Source organism: Capra hircus, chromosome 1 (assembly GCF_001704415.2).
Source record: "Capra hircus breed San Clemente chromosome 1, ASM170441v1, whole genome shotgun sequence".
Classification (NCBI taxonomy): domain Eukaryota; kingdom Metazoa; phylum Chordata; class Mammalia; order Artiodactyla; family Bovidae; genus Capra; species Capra hircus.
Genome location: NC_030808.1, coordinates 52,225,901 through 52,245,285, shown reverse-complemented (window position 1 = coordinate 52,245,285; position 19,385 = coordinate 52,225,901). Strand labels below are relative to the sequence as shown.

At 37.5% G+C, this 19,385-nt stretch overlaps 1 protein-coding gene across 8 annotated transcripts in view; it reads right to left on the bottom strand.

The window, feature by feature from the left end:
* Positions 1–19,385, bottom strand: part of BBX (BBX, HMG-box containing) — a 290,746-nt gene that overhangs the window by 78,645 nt on the left and 192,716 nt on the right. For all 8 annotated transcript variants that reach the window (XM_018062653.1, XM_018062985.1, XM_018063039.1 and 5 more), the window contains 2 exons: positions 14,915–15,085; positions 9,082–9,324 (listed from right to left, as the gene is read on the bottom strand). In XM_018062653.1, coding sequence (XP_017918142.1) covers positions 9,082–9,324; positions 14,915–15,076 — 405 coding nt within the window. In that variant the 5' untranslated portion in view covers positions 15,077–15,085. The remainder of the gene's footprint in view (positions 1–9,081; positions 9,325–14,914; positions 15,086–19,385) is intronic.

Genomic DNA, 19,385 nt, shown 5'->3' with positions numbered 1-19,385 from the left:
CACCGGATCACATCCTAGGGGTTTGCAATGAACACATGTGATCACTGAAGTGAACATACAGAGATCTGTGAGGTCATAATTAATCCATTACAACATGGAGGTTTTCAGCCTTCGGTATCAATATCTTCTTTTCTCCTTTATTTTTCTATGGTTTTCTCCCTCTTTCCCAACTCTGCCATTCTCTTTCCCGACAATAAAATTAAATAAAATATATGTATGCTATTCATGTTCTATTACCAAAATTATGTCATTTGATAAAATATATTGATGCATTCTTCAATGATTTTGTTATTACTGCTAGATATCTTATTTAATTAATATGATTTGTTCAATCCTATAAAGCTTGCTTTTCAAAATGAATACTGTGTGTAAAATTAATTTAGTATAAGACTGAAACAGCTTTTTAAACTAACCCATTTAAAAAAGAAGTTCCTTTACCCTTAGTGTAAAAACGGTATATCTGACCAAGCTAATAAACATCACTTCACTTTAAATCATATAAATGAGAACTGTACTGTAGACAATATAATGTAAACTTAGTAGTCAATGGTTTAGTATTACCCCCCAGAATTACCCTTAAATTTTCTGAATAATCTTTTTGCTGTTAAACTAAAAGCTATACATCTGCATATTGATATATAGGTACATGCAGAAGGAAGACACAGTAAGATAAGTTCTACTCTTCTTACAAAAATAATTATAACGGGATACTAAGGCCAGATCCAAACTAGAACTTATCATCACATAGCAGAGTAAATTTGGGGGTATCAATGTAAAGTAAGAGGTTCTATTACAAGCACATTCACATGCATGAGGGTGATTTACATGTTTGTTAAGATGAGGCAGACAGTTTCGCTTGCTGTCTGGAGGTGGAAAGTGACAAATGAAAGGGTGAGATGAAAATCAAAGTAGCAGGCACCATGCATCATCATTTTGTCCCAGCAAAAGGCACATGAGCTGCAACAGTAGGATGAACAGTTATTTGAATAAAAGCCACCACTCTATAAAGTAACAAAGGACTATCAAAGTAACATATCTGTCACAAGACATTTAAAAGAAAGTTTTTGATACTTTTGGTGTTCTTTTTTTTTTGTTTAGAAAAAGTCCCAACTGTGAAAGATCCTAGATGGATGGATGTGACTAGATTTCAGATTTCCTCTGTTTCTAGGTGTCACCTTCTTCCCTTCCTATGTTGTCAATCTGCTAGATAATATAGTTCTTTTCCAGTAACTACTACATCCTTTTCTAAGAATCGCTTAGCAATTGGCTTTGATGAAAATCTGCATGTATGATGAAAACAATAATACTGTCATTCTTTGAATGAATTATTACCAGCATTGACTATTCTTAAAAGCACTGATGGTATTAATAAGGGCTAGCTTAAACTAACTTATGATATGCAGCTGTGCTGAAGACAACGTAAAGCAGTGACAATCACTGACCATAAACGTCTCTTTCTCTTGCTCTTATTCTACACACTCAGTCACCTCCATCTCCAATACATTATAAGGACTGACTAGATGACAGACACTGGTTAAACACGGGGCATGAAAAGAGCATGAATTAGTCTCTGTTTTCAAATTGATTACAATCCACAATTAGCCACTCAAACATATTACTTCTTTTAATACACGGTCCACACACCTTACCCTGGCTCCAGCACGATAACTGTTTTTCAGTGGGTCTGTGAGAAGCGGACCATAAAGAAGGCTGAGTGCCAACAAATTGATGCATTTGAATTGTGGTGTCAGAGAAGACTCTTGAGAGTACCTTGGGCTGCAAGATCAAACCAGTCAATTCTAAAGGAAATTAACCCTGAATATTCATAGGAAGGACTGATAGTGAAGCTGAAGCTCCAGTACTTCGGCCACCTGATGTGAAGAGCCAACTCACTGGAAAATTTCCTAATGCTGGCAAAGACTGAGGGTGACATGGTTAGATGGCATCACAGACTCAATGGACATGAGTTTGAGCAAACTCCTGGAGATAGTGAAGGACAAGGAAGCCTGCTGTGCTGTAGTTTATGGGGTCGCAAAGAGTCAGACATGACTTAGCAACTGACCAACAACTACTGAAGCTACCTATGTGTAGGACAAATGGCAGAAGACAGGCCTGGAGTATGTGGGGTTTTATGGAAAACAGAAACTGAGAATTCACTATGAGGATCAATACTATGTAAATGAACCACAATATTAATCTTTTATATTATTAAACTCAATGTAAAACAACAGAGCAAAGGGTTAAGAATGAAGGAGATAAGAGAAAAGAATACCAAACAGCCCTTGTCCTTAAGGAGTTTAAAGCTTAGATGGAGATGTCATAAATTCATGAAAAGACAGACAGGTCAACACAGGCAGTGTATGAACACCCAGTGAGGGTGGAGGGAGGAGGGGCCTCAGGGCATGAGGATGTCTGTCCTTGGAACCCAGCACACACACCATCAGTCATTGGCTCTGATTCGGCTATAAGAGACAACAGAAAGGCTTAATCATTTGTTGTGATGAGGTTATTAGGAAAGGGATCACAGAGAAAGCTGAGTAAGGGAGAAATCAGAAGCAGCTATATATAGTCTGGAGCAAACAGCTGAGCCAAACTATTAGCACGCTGGTCAACCATGTGGGCAAAAATCCATCAGCACAAGACTGAAAGGACCAAAGAGACAGGCCCACTCATCTGGATCCCCAAGGGAGGCCTTTCTTGCTGGGGGTAGAGGGGGAAACTCAGTTATCCTTCACAAACATCAATCACAGGCTATTGGTCCTATCCTTGAGGTAACTAACCTCTTGCTAAAATACTCATTTTCAAAAATCTCCCATTAAAATAAAAATTCCCTTACTAAATTCTTTTTTGTTTTGCAGATTTCTAACTGATTAGATAACCTGAGTGAATCTACTTTATAGGCACAGTTCCTGACCTACAGAAGGTGCTTATTAGTAAATGTTGGCCCTCCTCTCTCCAATCTCAACCACCACCAGACTTCATTAGCAATGATAATACACCACTGCTATTCAGTAATGGTATTAAATACATACCCTTGATGCAGTATTTGGTCTACTTTATATATGACAATGGTATTATTATAAACCAAAAGACAGTATTATGTTAATCTTTAAAAAGTTGGTTCTCAAAATTACTTTCACAGATCATTAATAAGAATGGGAAATTTGATCTTAAAAAGCACTTTAAGGAGAGATGTACTTATTAATTGTTCTCCAAGTATTTGTTCTTAATTGGAGGTGGGGCGGGAGGGTTGGCTCAAAAAGTCCGGCAGTATTTCTAGCTATTATTGCAGTCTAGCCCTTCTCAACAGAGTGAGAGAGAATAATAACCCTGTTGAGGAAAAGTAATAAGGGACCCTGGGAATATCTATACAAATAGAGAGAGCTGATACTGGTGCAAATATGTGAAATATCACCATGATAAAAAGAAAATCTACCACAATTATAAGAGATTATTCAGTAATTATCTTGTGTGTTTTTTTTTTTTAAGGCATAATACAATTTAAATTCTGTAACTTTGCAGGGGCTAAGTGAATCTTTAGCATAATAAATTTTGAGATGGCTAATGAATCTGGAGACAACTGTACCTCCTCATATTGGCAGGCAGAACTCACATTATACAGGGTGGAAGACGAGAGGAAGATATTTGAGAAGTGGCACTAATTAGTACTTCCTTAGTTCTAGGAACCTTTCCTCATAAAATGTTAAAACTTATCATATAGGTCTGAATTATTCTTACTAGACATTTTAACAGGAAGAAAATGAATCAGACTTTTATATGACAGGATGATGAATTAAATTTATGTATCTGATAGAACAGAAGTATTTTAAAGTATACACTAACCTATGAAACTTTCATGATAAAGCCACTCCAGTAAAAACCATACATTTCAAAAAGTGACTTGAATAAGTGACCAGGGAGTTATTTGGTTCTCTTGCAGAAAAGTCATAAAGGAAAAACTGAGTTGGCTACAGATACAGTTGCCTAAATTCCCTGTAAGGATTACCGTGGAGACAATAGTTCATTTCCACATATAAATTTTTTTAAAGGACAATTTCCCTCCCCAATTTGGGTTAAGGAGGAGAAGTCTATTTAATCAGTTAGCACTAATTAAAAATAAAAATTTCAGAATTTCTTTTAAGATTTAATTTTGGCACTTTATAAAAGGATGGTAGAGGTCTGGGTAAGCAAACATTATCTGCATTTCTGGAAATGCATTAACAGATAATTCATGTACAAGCTGGATTTAGAAAAGGCAGAGGAACCAGAGATCAAACTGCCAACATCCACTGGATCATAGAAAAAGCAAGAGAATCCCAGAAAAACAATCAGCAAATTAGAAAAACAACTAACAATTACAATTAGCAAATGGACTGATATTTCTGAAATCAAGTAGTTAGCTCACTTAGTGGGACATCTATTTTGTTAGGAATCATTAATCACATTGGACAGTATCTGCCAAGCTAGGCAAATGATACTTTTAGTTTCGCTGATTCTTATGTTTCAAAGATTAATTGCATATTTTAGTAGCACTTCAGTGTGTTAATAGGTTCTAATAAAAACAGTAAAAAAATTATTAGGTAAGGAAGTATGAAATACAAACATAAGCTTATCAGGAACAGCTAATATTTCATAGCATTTTAAACTTCATGCCTGTGCGCACAATGCCTTACTTGTATCTTAACCTCAACGTTGTGAGGACAGGTATCTTCATTGCCAATTACAAATGTGGAAACTCAGCAGGTCTGAGAAGGGAGAAGGCTACCCAAACTCTACTGCTAGTAATCTGTTGCCTTGGATAAGTCACTTAACTCCTCTGGGCTGCAGTGCCCTCATCTTTAGCTTTCAGAAAATAGTATCTACTTCGTGGGATTATTTTTAGGATTAAATGAGTCAGAACCCTGGAGAGAATAAAGCAATATTCAAAAATTGGTATTATTTCAAAAAATAAACACAAGTATTTTTTTTTAATAATAAGAAAGTCCTGACATCCAGAACATAGGAATGGGAAAGGCCGCAGAAACAAGAAATTTGAGAACCATGAAGCCCAAATCTTTGGTTTTACTACCCACCTCTCCTTAAAGTGCTGGGGCCCCAGTTAAGTCATACTCAGAAAAACCCACACAGAGTAAGTTACTTCATTAGAGGTAGCAGAAAGTGTCTGATAGAAGAAAGAAATGTCAATTGACAGCTATGGCGTCACTCAAAAGAAAGAGTCTTGGAAAACCAAAGCGGAAGTTCCAAAGAACAGAAGGGTTAAGAATCATTTAATAAATAGATGAAAATGTTGACTATAACTCAACTGTTCACAAAACTCTCACCAAATTACAGATTATAAAATAATTCTTGTATGGAAATAACAAATGTAACACTTGTTTCTCAAGAATGTGGGGATCAGTGAGGTGCTACTCTAGCTCAGAAGTATGCAAGATGCCACATCAAGCTAGTACAAAGACAAATTCTGTCGAGCACGACACATGACTGTTAACAAAAGGTGTACAGAATAATAATACACAAGAAAATGACATCAAACCTTCTATGGAGAAGAATCCATTTCTGATGAAACCAAAGAAAGGGCATGAATACATTAATTTTCTCTTGAAGAAATATCGAGGAAGAACTGGTCACGAAACCCCATCGAGATTTACAGTGATAATCTTTCCTAGACTCCAGACCACAAGAGACCCCAACATTAAAAAGAGGCTATTACAGTTTACTTTTAAACTGTATTTTACTGCATTTGATTCCACTGCTCTTTTATTAACGTACAACCGAGCTTCCAACTTTTCAGGCCAATTTCTCAAGATGTTCACCTTTATATCATCATTTCCTATTCCTCACCTACTAACAACTCAGGCTTCAGGTAAAACTTTCTCATTTCTGAAGTTGTTCTTATTTTTCCCTGTCTGCTCGTATCCTTGCCTTTCTTCTGAATCCTGTGCCAAGGGACATACCAAATTCTACTAACAACTTCATAAAGCCTTTTCTGAAATACCCCCAACCCCAGCACAAGCAGACTCTTCCCATGAGACCATGATATTTTATAGTTACCATTTTTCACTTCTTACTCAAATCTCTTCTCTCAAAGTCATCTAAAGTGAGCAACATATACTACAAGGATGCTAGAAGCAAATAGGAAAGACTATCCCACGGTCCATAACTGTATGACTGGTCAAGGTACTAACTCCAAAGAGCCTTAAGTCCCTGCTCTGAAGAATAGGAACACTCATTGCTGTTGTTTAGTTGCGTCTAACTCTTTGCAACCCCATGGACTGTAGCCTGCCAGGCTCCTCTGTCCATGGGATTTCCCAGGCAAGAATAGTGGAGTGGGTTGCCATTTCCTTCTCTGGGTGATCTTCCCAGCCCAGGGATCGAACCCAGGGATCCCAACCAAAGGATCTCTTGCATTGGCAGGTAGATTCTTTACCTCTGAGCCACCAGGGAAGCATGAGACATCCACTCTGGAATGAGCTAACTAGTCAATAAACGCATGTGTTCTGTCCCATGCCTAGGCTACAAAAACCAAACAGGGTATGATAAAAATCATTCAAAATTGTCTTAACTTCCCAGATCCTCCCCTCTCTTTGGCACTGACTCTCTCTATCTGAATAACATGTGTGATCCTCTATATTGACTGTCCATTAATTAATTATGATCATTAGTTTAAGTGACAAGTAGAAGTTTCCAGAAATGTCCTAGTAAAAAATGCAGACACATATCTGTACATTTGTACAAATGTATACATAAAGATGTCAAAAGGAACAATAATATGGTTTGAGTCTACTAACAGGCAGCTGCAGAAGCTAGAGGCTATGAATGCCCACAACATTGCACCGTAAGGCATGCTGCTGAATTTAAGAAAGGAATCCAGGTTATATCCTTAGGACAGTTTAAAACCCTCAGAAAACATGAAACCCTCATTCAACTGTTTTTTTTTTTTTTTTTCCCCAATACAAACCAGCCCTGGGAAACAATTTAAAAAAAAACTGAAAAATTCCCAAACAGGTACTTCCCCTCACCAGATACACTAATAGAAAATAATCAAACAGTAAAGAATGAGTCAGAGAAAGTTTTAACAAGTAAAAAAAAAGTGACATTTCAACTAAGGCTGTAATATTCACACAAAAAAAACACCAGCACAATTGCCTGCACTCTTTTGTAATTTCAAAACCATTTGGTAAGTAGGTAGAAACAAGTTATCACTTACGACTAGAAACCAATTGTATAAGGATTCTGAAAGTAGCTGAACCTTCCACGCATGGCACTAGAAGTGAGACAACATTTCATAAGGGCAACTATAAACAAGACAAGTTGTGGGGTGGAAGAGCCAGTTACCTCTCCATTGGAGTAGCTTGTTGAGGGGCGGGGTGGGGGGGGGCGCACCTTATGAAATTTAGATTTCATTACTCACCACAATGGCAGATATTGTGAAGCTAATTAAGTGACTAGTAAAGGAATTCCTGTATGAAAATAAGACTTCCTTCCTCTTAAAAGTGGCCACCTGTTGGGTTTTATCAATTAGCAGTATTTGAGAAAGTAAACAATTATTGGACAGGCTGCATGTTACCCAAAAACAGTAATCCAAAAATAAACTCAAGAGTTTAATTATAGGAAGCTTATGCAACTCCCTATGAGGTTTCAGATTAATTGTTTTATCACAGAAGCATGATTATGAAAGGATCTAAAGCTACTTAATGGGAACCTTTTACTGTTAATTACTGTTATGAGAATCGGTTATGAAAATCAACTTTTACTGTTATGAAAATCTCCAGGAGCATTTAAAATCATGTAGATTACTGGAATTGACTTTATATTTGCTAGATGCTTTACACAGTTAAAATTCTGTCTTTAACAATACAGTTAATTCCTGAAACCTTATGTGATCATTAATTACACAATAACTATGCTAATCATTTATTCTGGATTCAAGTTTCCCTGAACACTAAGAAATTTTTGTTCCATGTTAGCCTGTTAAGCAACTCAATATAACCACAGCAATTGAAAGAATTATTTTTCTACATACTGAGATGTCTAATAAAATATCTCACTTGCAACTCTGTATTTGTCACCTGCTGGTCCATCTTTTCATAGAACTTAACCAAATGTTTGGGTGGCTGGGGTTTTTCATGAATCAATATTATTTGCAAGCTGTAACTCTAAAGAAATATAGTTAGAATTATTCCTTTCAGGTTTAACCACAATGATATTGCTTTCCTTTCCCCTTACTTGCTAAATCCATTACACAATATATTTTAGATGTACAATGAACTCACACTAATTTAAGATTACTTTAGAAACAGATCAGTACGCAATTTTTGAATAAATTAAGTCACATTTTGGAACATACACGCCACTTCTCTGGAAAGCATTCCTGTTTAGAAATGCTTCTCACCAACTACTGCTTACACGGTGTTTACATGCATGCACACTCATAGTACATCCTGGTCCACTGCCATTCGTCCCTCTACCGGCTTTGAATACTCATGCTGTACTTACTCCCTACAGAAACAAATCAAAGCATATCTTTTGATAACTGTGTATATTACAGAATTTTTTAAAAAATTAGTGCTGGAAGGGATGCAAATTTTGTTCCAACTTTCTCTTTCTCATAACATCGTTTTTAAAAAAGGAAAAAAAAAAAAAACCCACAAAAAAACTGAGATCCAGAAATTAACTCAGATATGGTTACAAAGCTTTTTAGCTTTAGAACTAGATCAAGATTGTCATCTTCACCATGGGCATTCTCTGACAGCAGAAGCTGGGTTCCTAGAAAAACTAAAAACAAAAATCATTCATAATAAATAAATCACCATTCATAAAAATCCATCCCTTGTGTCCATCAGTGCAATACATACAGTGAGAAAACACTTCTTGGCCATAGGTTTCTTTTGGCACCTCACCAGTATTTGCAAGGTGGACTTGGAACTCAGGAATAGGAACAAAGCTTGTATGTCTTCATTTAACACTTGATTCGGGATTCACCTTCGTGCTGCTGCTAGACCTTTAGCGTGGACTCTACTAACTGGGGGATGCAGGATTGGTTGTTCACAGTTACCACAAAGCCTCGTCACTGTAACCCACCTCCTTGGCCATGTCTGTGTATTTCTGCTTTTCCTTTGGATCGAGAACAGCCCACCAATCAGCTAGTATCTTGGTAGCACCTCGGTTATCAAGCCTGGGGTGTTCCTGACGTACAAGAGAGCGATGACGTTTGCAAAATAAGAGAAATGCATTCATTGGTCTCCGGGCTCGCTGTTCTGGTGATTCATCATCTTCAGTTTCACCAGCATCTTGCTCTAGGCCATCGGCCCCAAGAAGTTGAACCTATTAGCAACAAAACAAAAGCCAAAATGTTTAACACATCCTGGATAACTCTCTTTTTAACAATTAGTGTCGGTTTTTAAATCGTATTTTTCCTTAGCTCTATTTAAACAATTTACAAATGGGGGGAGGAAGGGTTTTTAAAAATTATCAACCACTATTTGTGGCTGGTAACCAACTTAAAATGTTTTCTTTTGCTGAGTTTCTATAGCAACCTGTGCATGTTTCTATTACAGCATATATTATTACATTGTTGTTATAATTGCTTGCATTTTTTCCTCTCACTAACAGTGAGCACAAAACCTCTCTTATTTCCCTCATACACAGTGCCTAGTTTACTGTCTTGTACAATATTAGTACCTAACTAACTGCTGGATAAATGATTAAATCCATATAAAGAATTAAACCCATTCCATAGTATATGGGTCTCCAAGTTAACAATATCCTCATAAAGATACATGAATATTGGTTCTGTCTTCCTCCTTTTTGGAAAGTGCTTTTGTACAACTAATAATGTGAAAATGAATAAAAATCTAATACAGACTAATGTTTCTGTGTACATCAGAGTGAAGCCTCCTACCATAAAAATCAAAACAGACATTTGACATTAGTTGAAGGAAGAACTACAAAAGTAAATTTTCAAGTCTATAGATAATCACACATTCTTGTCTACTGAAATTCTATGGTGACAGGGCTTAAACTTTCAAAACTGCTTTTGAATTCTCCAGTTTCCTAAGCGTCTCATTCAAGATCTTCAAGGACTTCCGCAAAGCTCTGATCCTGTCCATCTGTGTAATCCTCATTGCCGCTGTCCTAGTAGCACTCTGACCTATGGCTTCCCCTTCCTGCTTTTAATCCCTTATGATAATACTTCCTATGCATGGCTGCAGGTTTAATTTCTTAAAGCACATCTCTGACCACACAATCTTAGAATATAATAGCACTGTTAAGTATCTTCTGAGGCTTAAATATGATTCCACCGTATTTCTTGGAAACACTGCAACCAAGAACAGAAGTCCAGAGTGCTTACTAAAACCATTCCTTTAATGCTGTTTCATAGCTAAAATCAAGAAGGATCAAAGACGCTGTTAGACTGCATTATACATACAATAGGGCTGCTGCTGCTGCTGCTGCTAAGTCACTTAGCTGTGTCCGACTCTGTGCAACCCCACAGACGGCAGCCCACCAGGCTCCCCTGTCCCTGGGATTCTCCAGGCAAGAACACTGGAGTGGGTTGCCATTTCCTTCTCCAATGCATGAAAGTGAAAAGTGAAACTGAAGTCGCTCAGTCGTGTCCAACTCTTAGCGATCCCATGGACTGCAGCCCATCGGGTTCCTCCGTCCATGGGATTTTCCAGGCAAGGGTACTAGAGTGGGGTGCCATTGCCATCTCCGATACAACAGGGCAGTAGTTCTCAAATGAAAGTGGGCATAGGAATCCCTGGAGGTCTTGTTAAAACACAGATTGTTAAGTCCCATTGCCATAGTTTCATATTCTGTATGTCTGGAGTAGGCTTTGAGGATTTGTATTTCTAACAAGTTGTGCAGTTATGCTGATGCTGCTGGTCTAAGGATCACACTTGGAGACCATTACTATAATAAGGCAATCAGCTTCTTTTACATCATGTTTATTGGGCAACTGTTACAGACACTCTAAGACAAATCACTAATTTAATCCCACTAAATGTTTTTTAAAACTCTTTTAAATTTAAATTAAGCATTGTATATGCATTTAATTAACCATCAATTGTCTTCAGACACAATCTCAAAGTCAGAGCTACCTGATCTAGAAGTACATTAGGGATTATTACCAGGAGTGAAGGCTACAGATTTATCTTCCTTGTTATGGGTATAATCATTAACAATGACTTGCATTTTCAAGGAATATTTATCTATCATTCTGAAACTGACTAAGAAGTTACAGAAAAATGAGGCGTAAAAATATGTATTATGTAGGTTGAGGATTTTATTTTCCCTTCAGAAAAAATAACTTTGATCCAGTGACTAAATTATAGAACTCAAGACAAGAGTTGGAAAAAGAGATAAATAAGACAAGATCCTGGCCCCAGGAGCTCACTGTCTGGGGAGAAGAGAAAGACATAAAAGCAAATAAATTAGAAAGCAGGATGATGACTGCAACAAGAAACCAGTGTGATAATGAAACACTAGTGGATTGGTAAAGTCTCCCTAGAAAAGCTTGTCTGGGCTAAATTTTGAAAGACAAATCAGAGTACATAAGGTAGTCGATGGGAGGTTGTGGGGAACTAACAAAGATTAAGGCTCAATGGTTTATTCAGACACTCATACGCAGTTCAATAGAACCAGTATACAAAACATTAGAATGGAGAACTAGAGTTGTTGCAGAAGAAGGTATGGGGCGTTTCATGAATAATGTGCTTTGTCATTTTTTTAAAAATGCAAAAGAAAAATAAGTGCATTTAATCCTGTAAATGAGTGGTTTCAGACTGTATGACTCAAAAAAACCCCTTGAAGGGGACCAACACAGACTGGAACTTTTTGTTCTATCAAGTATGAACACTAAAAACTTTTTTTTTTTACTTCTAATATAATTATTTCATTAAATTAACTAACTGAAAAGTAAGTAAACAAACAAGTGCATGGTATATAAATTAAATCAAAATGAAAAATTATCTGGACCTTTTTTTTTTCCTTTCACCAGAGGCCAAGTAACACTCTGCAACAAGCCAACACTAGCACCAGACCAGGATCTGGAGACCACTACTAGGAGCAATGGAGAGCCATGAGTGGTTTTAGCAGGGGAAAGGCACTGTCAGATCTGTATTTCAGGATAACGCCCATCATTAGTGTAGAGCATGAATGACAGTAGCAAAACTAGCAGCAAGCAAGACTAGAGGAATGAATTAAAAGTTTATGCCAGCAGTCCACACAAGAACCAGGACAGGGCTGAATGAAGGCAGTATTCATGAGAATTGGGAATTGGGAACAGAGACAACGCTCACTAATGAGGAAGAAACAAGAGTGACTGGTGTCTTAACTGAATGTAAAGGTTGAAAAAGGAAGAATGTTTCCAACTTTGGCAGCCAGATTCCTTCACACACAACTGAGAACACTTTTTCTCAAATGAAGGGAAGTTATATCCAGTGGGGAGCAGGAAGATTAGTACTGGGTAGACAGAATGTGAGGAGGCTCTTGGCAGAGAAAGCCGCGTTGGGATAATGAACTAATGTAACAACAAAAAGAAGACCAACAGTGTGGGTGAGATCTCTTGACTGTAGACTAAAAAGAGAAGAGGACTCATTGGCTTCATTCTTTTACTAAATAACTGTTTACTGGGCATGTGATACGGAGCAGCCACTGTTCCAGGTGATGCCGGCAGAGCAGTGACCATACAGAATCCCCATCCTCATGAAGCTGAAAAGTAGCACAATCACCCTGTCACTCTGGAAGTATCTCTCTGGCTGCTTTATTGAGAACAGACTGCAGAAGGGCAAGAGCAAGGGAGCGAGGGGCAGAATATAGTAATCTGCACCAGTGCTGGTGGTAGCAGTGACGCTGCTAAACAAGGCTCAACTCGTGAATACTTTCGAAAGCACAGTTGAAAACCTGCTGATGGACAGACCAGAGACTTGAGCAAAAGAAAACAAACCTGGTGTCAGGTCTGACCAATCTGACAGCTGGAGTTGCCATTTACTGAGAAAGCAAAGAAAGACGCCGGAGGACGGGGTTTGGAGAAGAACAGAGAAAGCTTCATTTTGAACACATTCAGTCTGAGATTCTGATGTGATATTTAAAGTGGATATGTCAAGTAAACAGTCAGAAATACAAGTCCAGAATTTAGGGGGAAGCTCCAGCATGGAGACAGAAATTAAGAGGCTCAGAGAACATCAATATTTGAGGGTAAAATAATGGATCGATAACAAACGGAAGAAACCAGAAAGGTAGAGTTGGGAAGGTAGGCACAGAAATAACAGTGAGTGCTGTCGTGGACATAGGAAACAGCTTCAAGAACCAAGTCATCAATAGGTGCAAATGTGTGAGAAAGATCAATTTAGGCACGAGCATGAAAAGTGAAAGTGAAGTTGCTCAGTGGTGTCCCACTCTTTGCGACCCCGTGGACTGTAGCCCACCAGGCTCCTCCGTCCATGGGATTCTCCAGGCAAGAATACTGGAGTGGGGTGCCATTTCCTTCTCCAGGGGATCTTCCCAACCCAGGGATCGAACCCAGGTTTCCCACATTGCAGGCAGATGCTTTAACCTCTGAGTCACATGAGCATAAACTTGGCAATTTCCTCAAATAGGAAGAGCGACACCATTTCTCTGAAAAAGGAAAGGAAAAGATGGATAAGGACTGAGAGAAGAGTAAGCTGAGCAGAGAAAGCTGGAGGAGTCATCTTTGGTGGCCTCTATTTTCTCTGTGAAAGAGAAGAAAAGTACAGCAGTGAGGAGACCATAAACGGTATCCAGAGAAGATGTCTGCGTAACAGGAAAAATGTTTATAATTCCTGATAAACAGAGTGAAAAAGGGAGTTGACCCAAGTTTGACCCTAGGACAAAAGACTGAGTGGATACTGAAGATTTTTTATAATATTTGTAGTGACACAAAATATGTACTCATTTATTCTTCCATCGACCATGAAAGGTAAAAATGAAGGTCGCTCAATCATGTCCAAATCTTTGCAATCCCATAGACTGTAGCCCACTAGGCTCCTCTGTCCATGGGGATTCTCCAGGCAAGAAAACTGGAGTAGGTTGCCATGCCCTCCCCCAGGGGATCTTTCCAACCCAGGGATCAAGCCCAAGTCTCCTTCATGCAGGCAGATTCTTAACCATCTGAGCCTCCAGGGAAGCCCATTGAGCTGCTCAAAATCTACACTGCACCAGTCACCATCCTGGGCTTTAAGGAAGGAGAAGACGACAGGAAGGGGAAGACCCCTGCTCTACCGAGGTTATACTCTAGTCTGGGAAGACAGACATAAACAAGTGCACATGGCAAACAGAAAGAAGTTCAAGGGGACAAATTCCTCAGACGGGGAAGACTTGGGAGTGAGGGACATCTCTGGGGAGGTAAAAGCTGAGGAACAGTCATGCCAAGATCTGAAGGACTGTGTGGCTTTCTAGTCACCTGCATCATTGTGTAACTTTCTAAGCAAGAGCTGGCTGCTCCAGTGTGAGATGAGAGGAGGGGGACTGGGAGGGGTGGCTGCACCCAGATACTCTGAGGGCCTTAAGGATGAGGGCCTCAACAGCTCTGAACCTGCCTGTAGTGGCACGGCTGGGCTGGGAAGGAGGAAAGAGAGGCCAGAGGAGCAACAGGTGGGTGCAAGGTAAATATATCAAATTTTATGAACTCACTTCATTTGACTACTGCCTGCAAATCACTAGCTAATTGAGAGAAATACTAATTAAGAAGGATCTGCTTCAGTCTCAATTATTAGGAAGTACAGATACTTTAAGAGTCATCAACATTTGGGATGAAACTGTAGATAAAGTAGTTAAATAGAATTCAAGTTATACAGACTCCTAGAAACACATTCACTGTACCGCACGTGTTCAGTGCAGTTCCTGAATGAAAGTTCAAACTTAAAACTTCTACAATGAACGGAGAAATTACCTTATCAATATCCTCCTCTTCGTCTTCCTCTTCTTCCTCTTCTGAAAAGTCAAGGAGTTTCTTTGCTAGCAACGGATGCCACTGAAGACACTTGCGCTTTGGTCGTTTTCCGGTCCCTTCTCCTTCTGCTGAATGATCTTTATTTCTATTACTGCCTTTCATTACTGTGACCTGTGGTAATGAAAAGAAAAAGAGAAAGAGATATCAAAGTAAATTTGATTAAAACTAGTTTATTTAGCTTCCTTAACTTTAACTGGATTATAGTTTTAATGATTAAAATATCTACCAGCTCAGGCATTTACTGGATTCAGTAAGAACTCTAAGCTAACATAATCAAACATTCATTTTAGTGGGCTAAATTGCTAATAAAACCTGCCTTTTCTGAAATCTTCTTCCTTCCACTTTATAATTTCAGAACTCAAGACCCAAATAAAGTGTTAAGGTGATGATAAGTTATTGTCACCTGTTCGTATTTACCCAGGATAGTGTTTCTCAAAGTCTTCCACTAGAGTAATGTGAAAGATGCTTCCCAGGAGAGCAGAGATCCTCCCAGATGTAGGTCTCTCTACATTCTCTGACAGCTCCTATTTTTTCATTAATAATTTATATGAATTTCACATTCTATACTATGATAAATCTTAGAAGTATTAAGTAAAACGAATGCTTTGTAAGAATGAAATGTTTTAGATTTAAAATAAAACTATTTCATAAGATGACACATTTTTCAAAAACTAACTGCATGCAGCCTCCAAGGATCCCGTCCATATACGAAGTCACTCAGTGTGATGAGCACCCACCTGTGACACAAGTCACCAATGTCTGTGCATCTCCCTATTACATACGCACTACCAATCTCCAATAAGTTTCACTCTCTAGACTTTTTTCCCCAATAGATGATTGTCTGAAATAACTATGAATCTGACAAAATCTTTCAGAAACCTGAATTCTAAAATATTTTTCAGTGACTTAAAAAAATTTTTTTTCTCAATGAAACAACTACATATTCATATTGTAAAGGTGAAAATAGCAAAAAAAAAAAAAAAAAAAAAAGATGTACCTTGTCCATTATGCCCAGCCCAAAGTTAAACTACACACAACCAGTTTCTTACATGCTTTCCCATAATTATTTAATATTTCTCATTCATTCATTTGAAGTAACATTGATAAATAAATTACTCTTTATACACACTCATGTGAAAATTCACATAATACAGTTAAATACCATCAGTTTAAATGGTTCATGCTGATGACTATAAACACAAATGCAGTTGCCAAATATCACACAGTGGTGGCCTTTCTGGTCAGTTTAAATTTGCATTGATCCAAATGCTTGCAGAGTGTTATCAATAAAATTTAATGCTAAGTTGCTAACATTAGGATCCATGAACATACAGATTCAAGATTCATCTAGTTCTAAAGTCTTCAAAACAATACGATATAGGCAATTTTTAATTTCTTCCTTAATTGTTTTTGGGTTTGAGGGTCACATTTAGGTCTTCACTTCAAAATCAAAAAATATTCACTAATGTTTCCTTCTAGAACTTACAAGATTTCATTATTTTAAAAAATGTAAATAACTAATCAATCTGGAATTCATTCTGACAAAGGAATGAGGTGGGGATTGAGCTTATTTTTTTCTCTCCAAAATACCTAACCAACTATTTCAAACCATTTATTAAATCCTCCTGCTTTCCCCCAATCCATGTATATAAAAGTCCATTTCTGGACCATCTTCTGTTAATAATCTTCCCCTCTGTTTTCCCATCCTTTGACCAATTCTAATATCTTAATGGATAATATCATTCTGTACCTTCTCCTATATACAAATATATCAGTAAACACAGCCACTTAAAATGTCTAAGCTGAAAATTTCACACTTTAAGTTAATCAGTTTGATCATCCTCATTTTTAATAACCATATTTCAAAATAAGAATGTATTGAAATTTTCTCAATTATTTCATGATTGATAGGCATTAAGATTACTTATCAATAAAATCTTCATTTTAATAATTTTTAAATCTTCATTCTGATAAAATCTTATTATTAAAAGCTGTGTCTAGTCAAAAAAAAAAAAAAAAAAAGCAGGAGGGTGAGGAGGGGAGAAGAATATGTTCCTGTGGTTTCCTTAGCAAGAAACTTCTGTTGAGCATCTGAAGCAATTACATGATTCATGTGGCTGCCTCAAGAGTAGAAGTGATTGAGAACTCTAAATGGAATTAGTTATCTGGTATGTTTTTAATAAAGGAACAACAATTTCTTTGAATTGATGGACCAGTCAACAATTCCCAGTCTATCTACAAAAAAAACTTGGCATAGGCAACCCAATTTCCAAAAATATCAATGCTGTATGGAGAGAAGAGGAAATAGTTATTTTTGTGGCTTACTAATCACTTCAGGATGAGATGCCTGAGTGGTAATTAAACCCATACTGGGTTTTAATACCCAATATTTTATGATATAACACATTTTTTAAATAAGTAAAAGAAATCAGCAGGAAATTTTAAGTCAGGCAAGCTGTTATCAACTGGAGAGGTCAAAGTGATTGCCAGTGCCTAGAGAAAAATATATCATTTAGATTCAATGATTTTGATTATGCTATTTAATTATGCATGAATGTGTTTTAGAGTATGTGCCTCTGTATATATTTATGTGTAATTTTAATTTCAAACAGAATACAAAATGTCAAGAATCAAATGAATGGATGGTATGCGTGGCTTTGGGGTTCAAAACAACCACATTAACCTCCTCCTACCACACTGCTCCGCTTCTTCCCACAAAGCTGCCAGGCAACTATGATACCATGTCTCCTCTCTGATACTCCCCAAATTAATCTCTCCACCCCCATGAAAACAATAGAAAGATCCTATATTGCTAATGATACCAATCACATTTTCTCCTGAATTACAATTATGTGGGTACATCCTACCTCCATCACTAAGCCTTCTCCTTGATGATCCAAGACTAGTTAACTTTATACACCCAGAAGCATCTGGCTTATCAGAACATCAAGATCAGTTAGTTGTGAGGGCTGCTGTAAGCAACTATATGAAACTCCACACTAAATTATGGTGATAATTCACTATTTATACACTAGAATGGCTTCAAAATTAACACCTTCTCTTTCATTCCTGTGAATTCAGATATTCTTTCTTGAGTGAAAAAAAGGAGGTCTGACAACTACATATAACAGTGAATGCAGGCCTAGGTGGCAATGTTCTGTTGGGAGAACCATCAACTACCTGGGCTGTGGGGAAAAACAGAGTGACAACTAGCACAGAGTCTAGAATAAAACAGGAGGAAAATAAGTATTTTTAGCATGAATAAAATAAGCAAACTGAAGACAGAAAACTTGGGACAAAATAGTCAGGAAAAGTGTGTCTGATCTAACGACCATGCAATACCTCAACTATAAACTAGACACTTCAATAACTTATAGTTATCCGATTACTTTTTAAATCACCATGGATCCATTTTCAAACTGTTGAAAGAAGGCAAGCGTCCATGGAGGGTAGGGGTGGGGGTGCTCCTGATTATCATTCAGAAGTAATGAGAAAGAGAAGAATGAAAGAAAAGGTGAAGAAAAACATCTGAGAAAAAATAAGGGCAAAGGCGGCATATAATTTTGAGATTTAAGCATATTACTTATTTCAACAGACAGGAGGAGGGAAAATTGTTACTTTTTGACAGTAACAGAGACCTACGTTCGTAACTATTTTGCCACTAAAAACCCCACACATTATACAGTTTGGTTTCTTGTTCTGGTAAAAGAGCAAATTAAGCTAGCAATCTACAGGTAATGAATTAAGCAACTGGGGGACTTTATTCAAAAGGGGTTCTTTTTCCTTTCTACATGGCAATTCTAGAATAACTGAAGTCAGGTTATTTTTACTATCAGTGGACTCTGTACTTGAAAGAATCAATATCATAAAATTAGGTTGCTGAGATCAAATGATGGAGGCTGAAGGTCCCTATCCAAATTACAGTAGGCTTTTGAACAACTCAGGTTTGAACTGTGAGCGTCCACTTATACATGAAACTTTTTCAGTAAAAACAGACTATATTACTACATGATCAATTGCTGGTTGAATCTACTGATCAGAGAGCCATGGATACAGGTAGGTGACTGTATAGTTATATAACCCCAGCATTCAAAAGTGGACTGTACTGAACGATATTTATCTTATAAAAATACACCAACCCATGTGTACCCTTTTCTTTGCCAGGAAGAGTTGTCCTAGATACTAATAAGACTAAACCAAATGTAAATCAACTTGGTGACACATTAGGAAAAACTTCATTTAACTATGTTTTTCAAATGCAGCATGCCCATTCATGAAGACCTTCACTGAGATTAAACTTCATGATAAATTTAAGGAAGAAATATCATAAAAGAAACAGTACAGAGTGAACACCACATTTAACAAAAGAAAACCATGGACACTGACGCCTAAAGGCCTCATTCAGAATCCT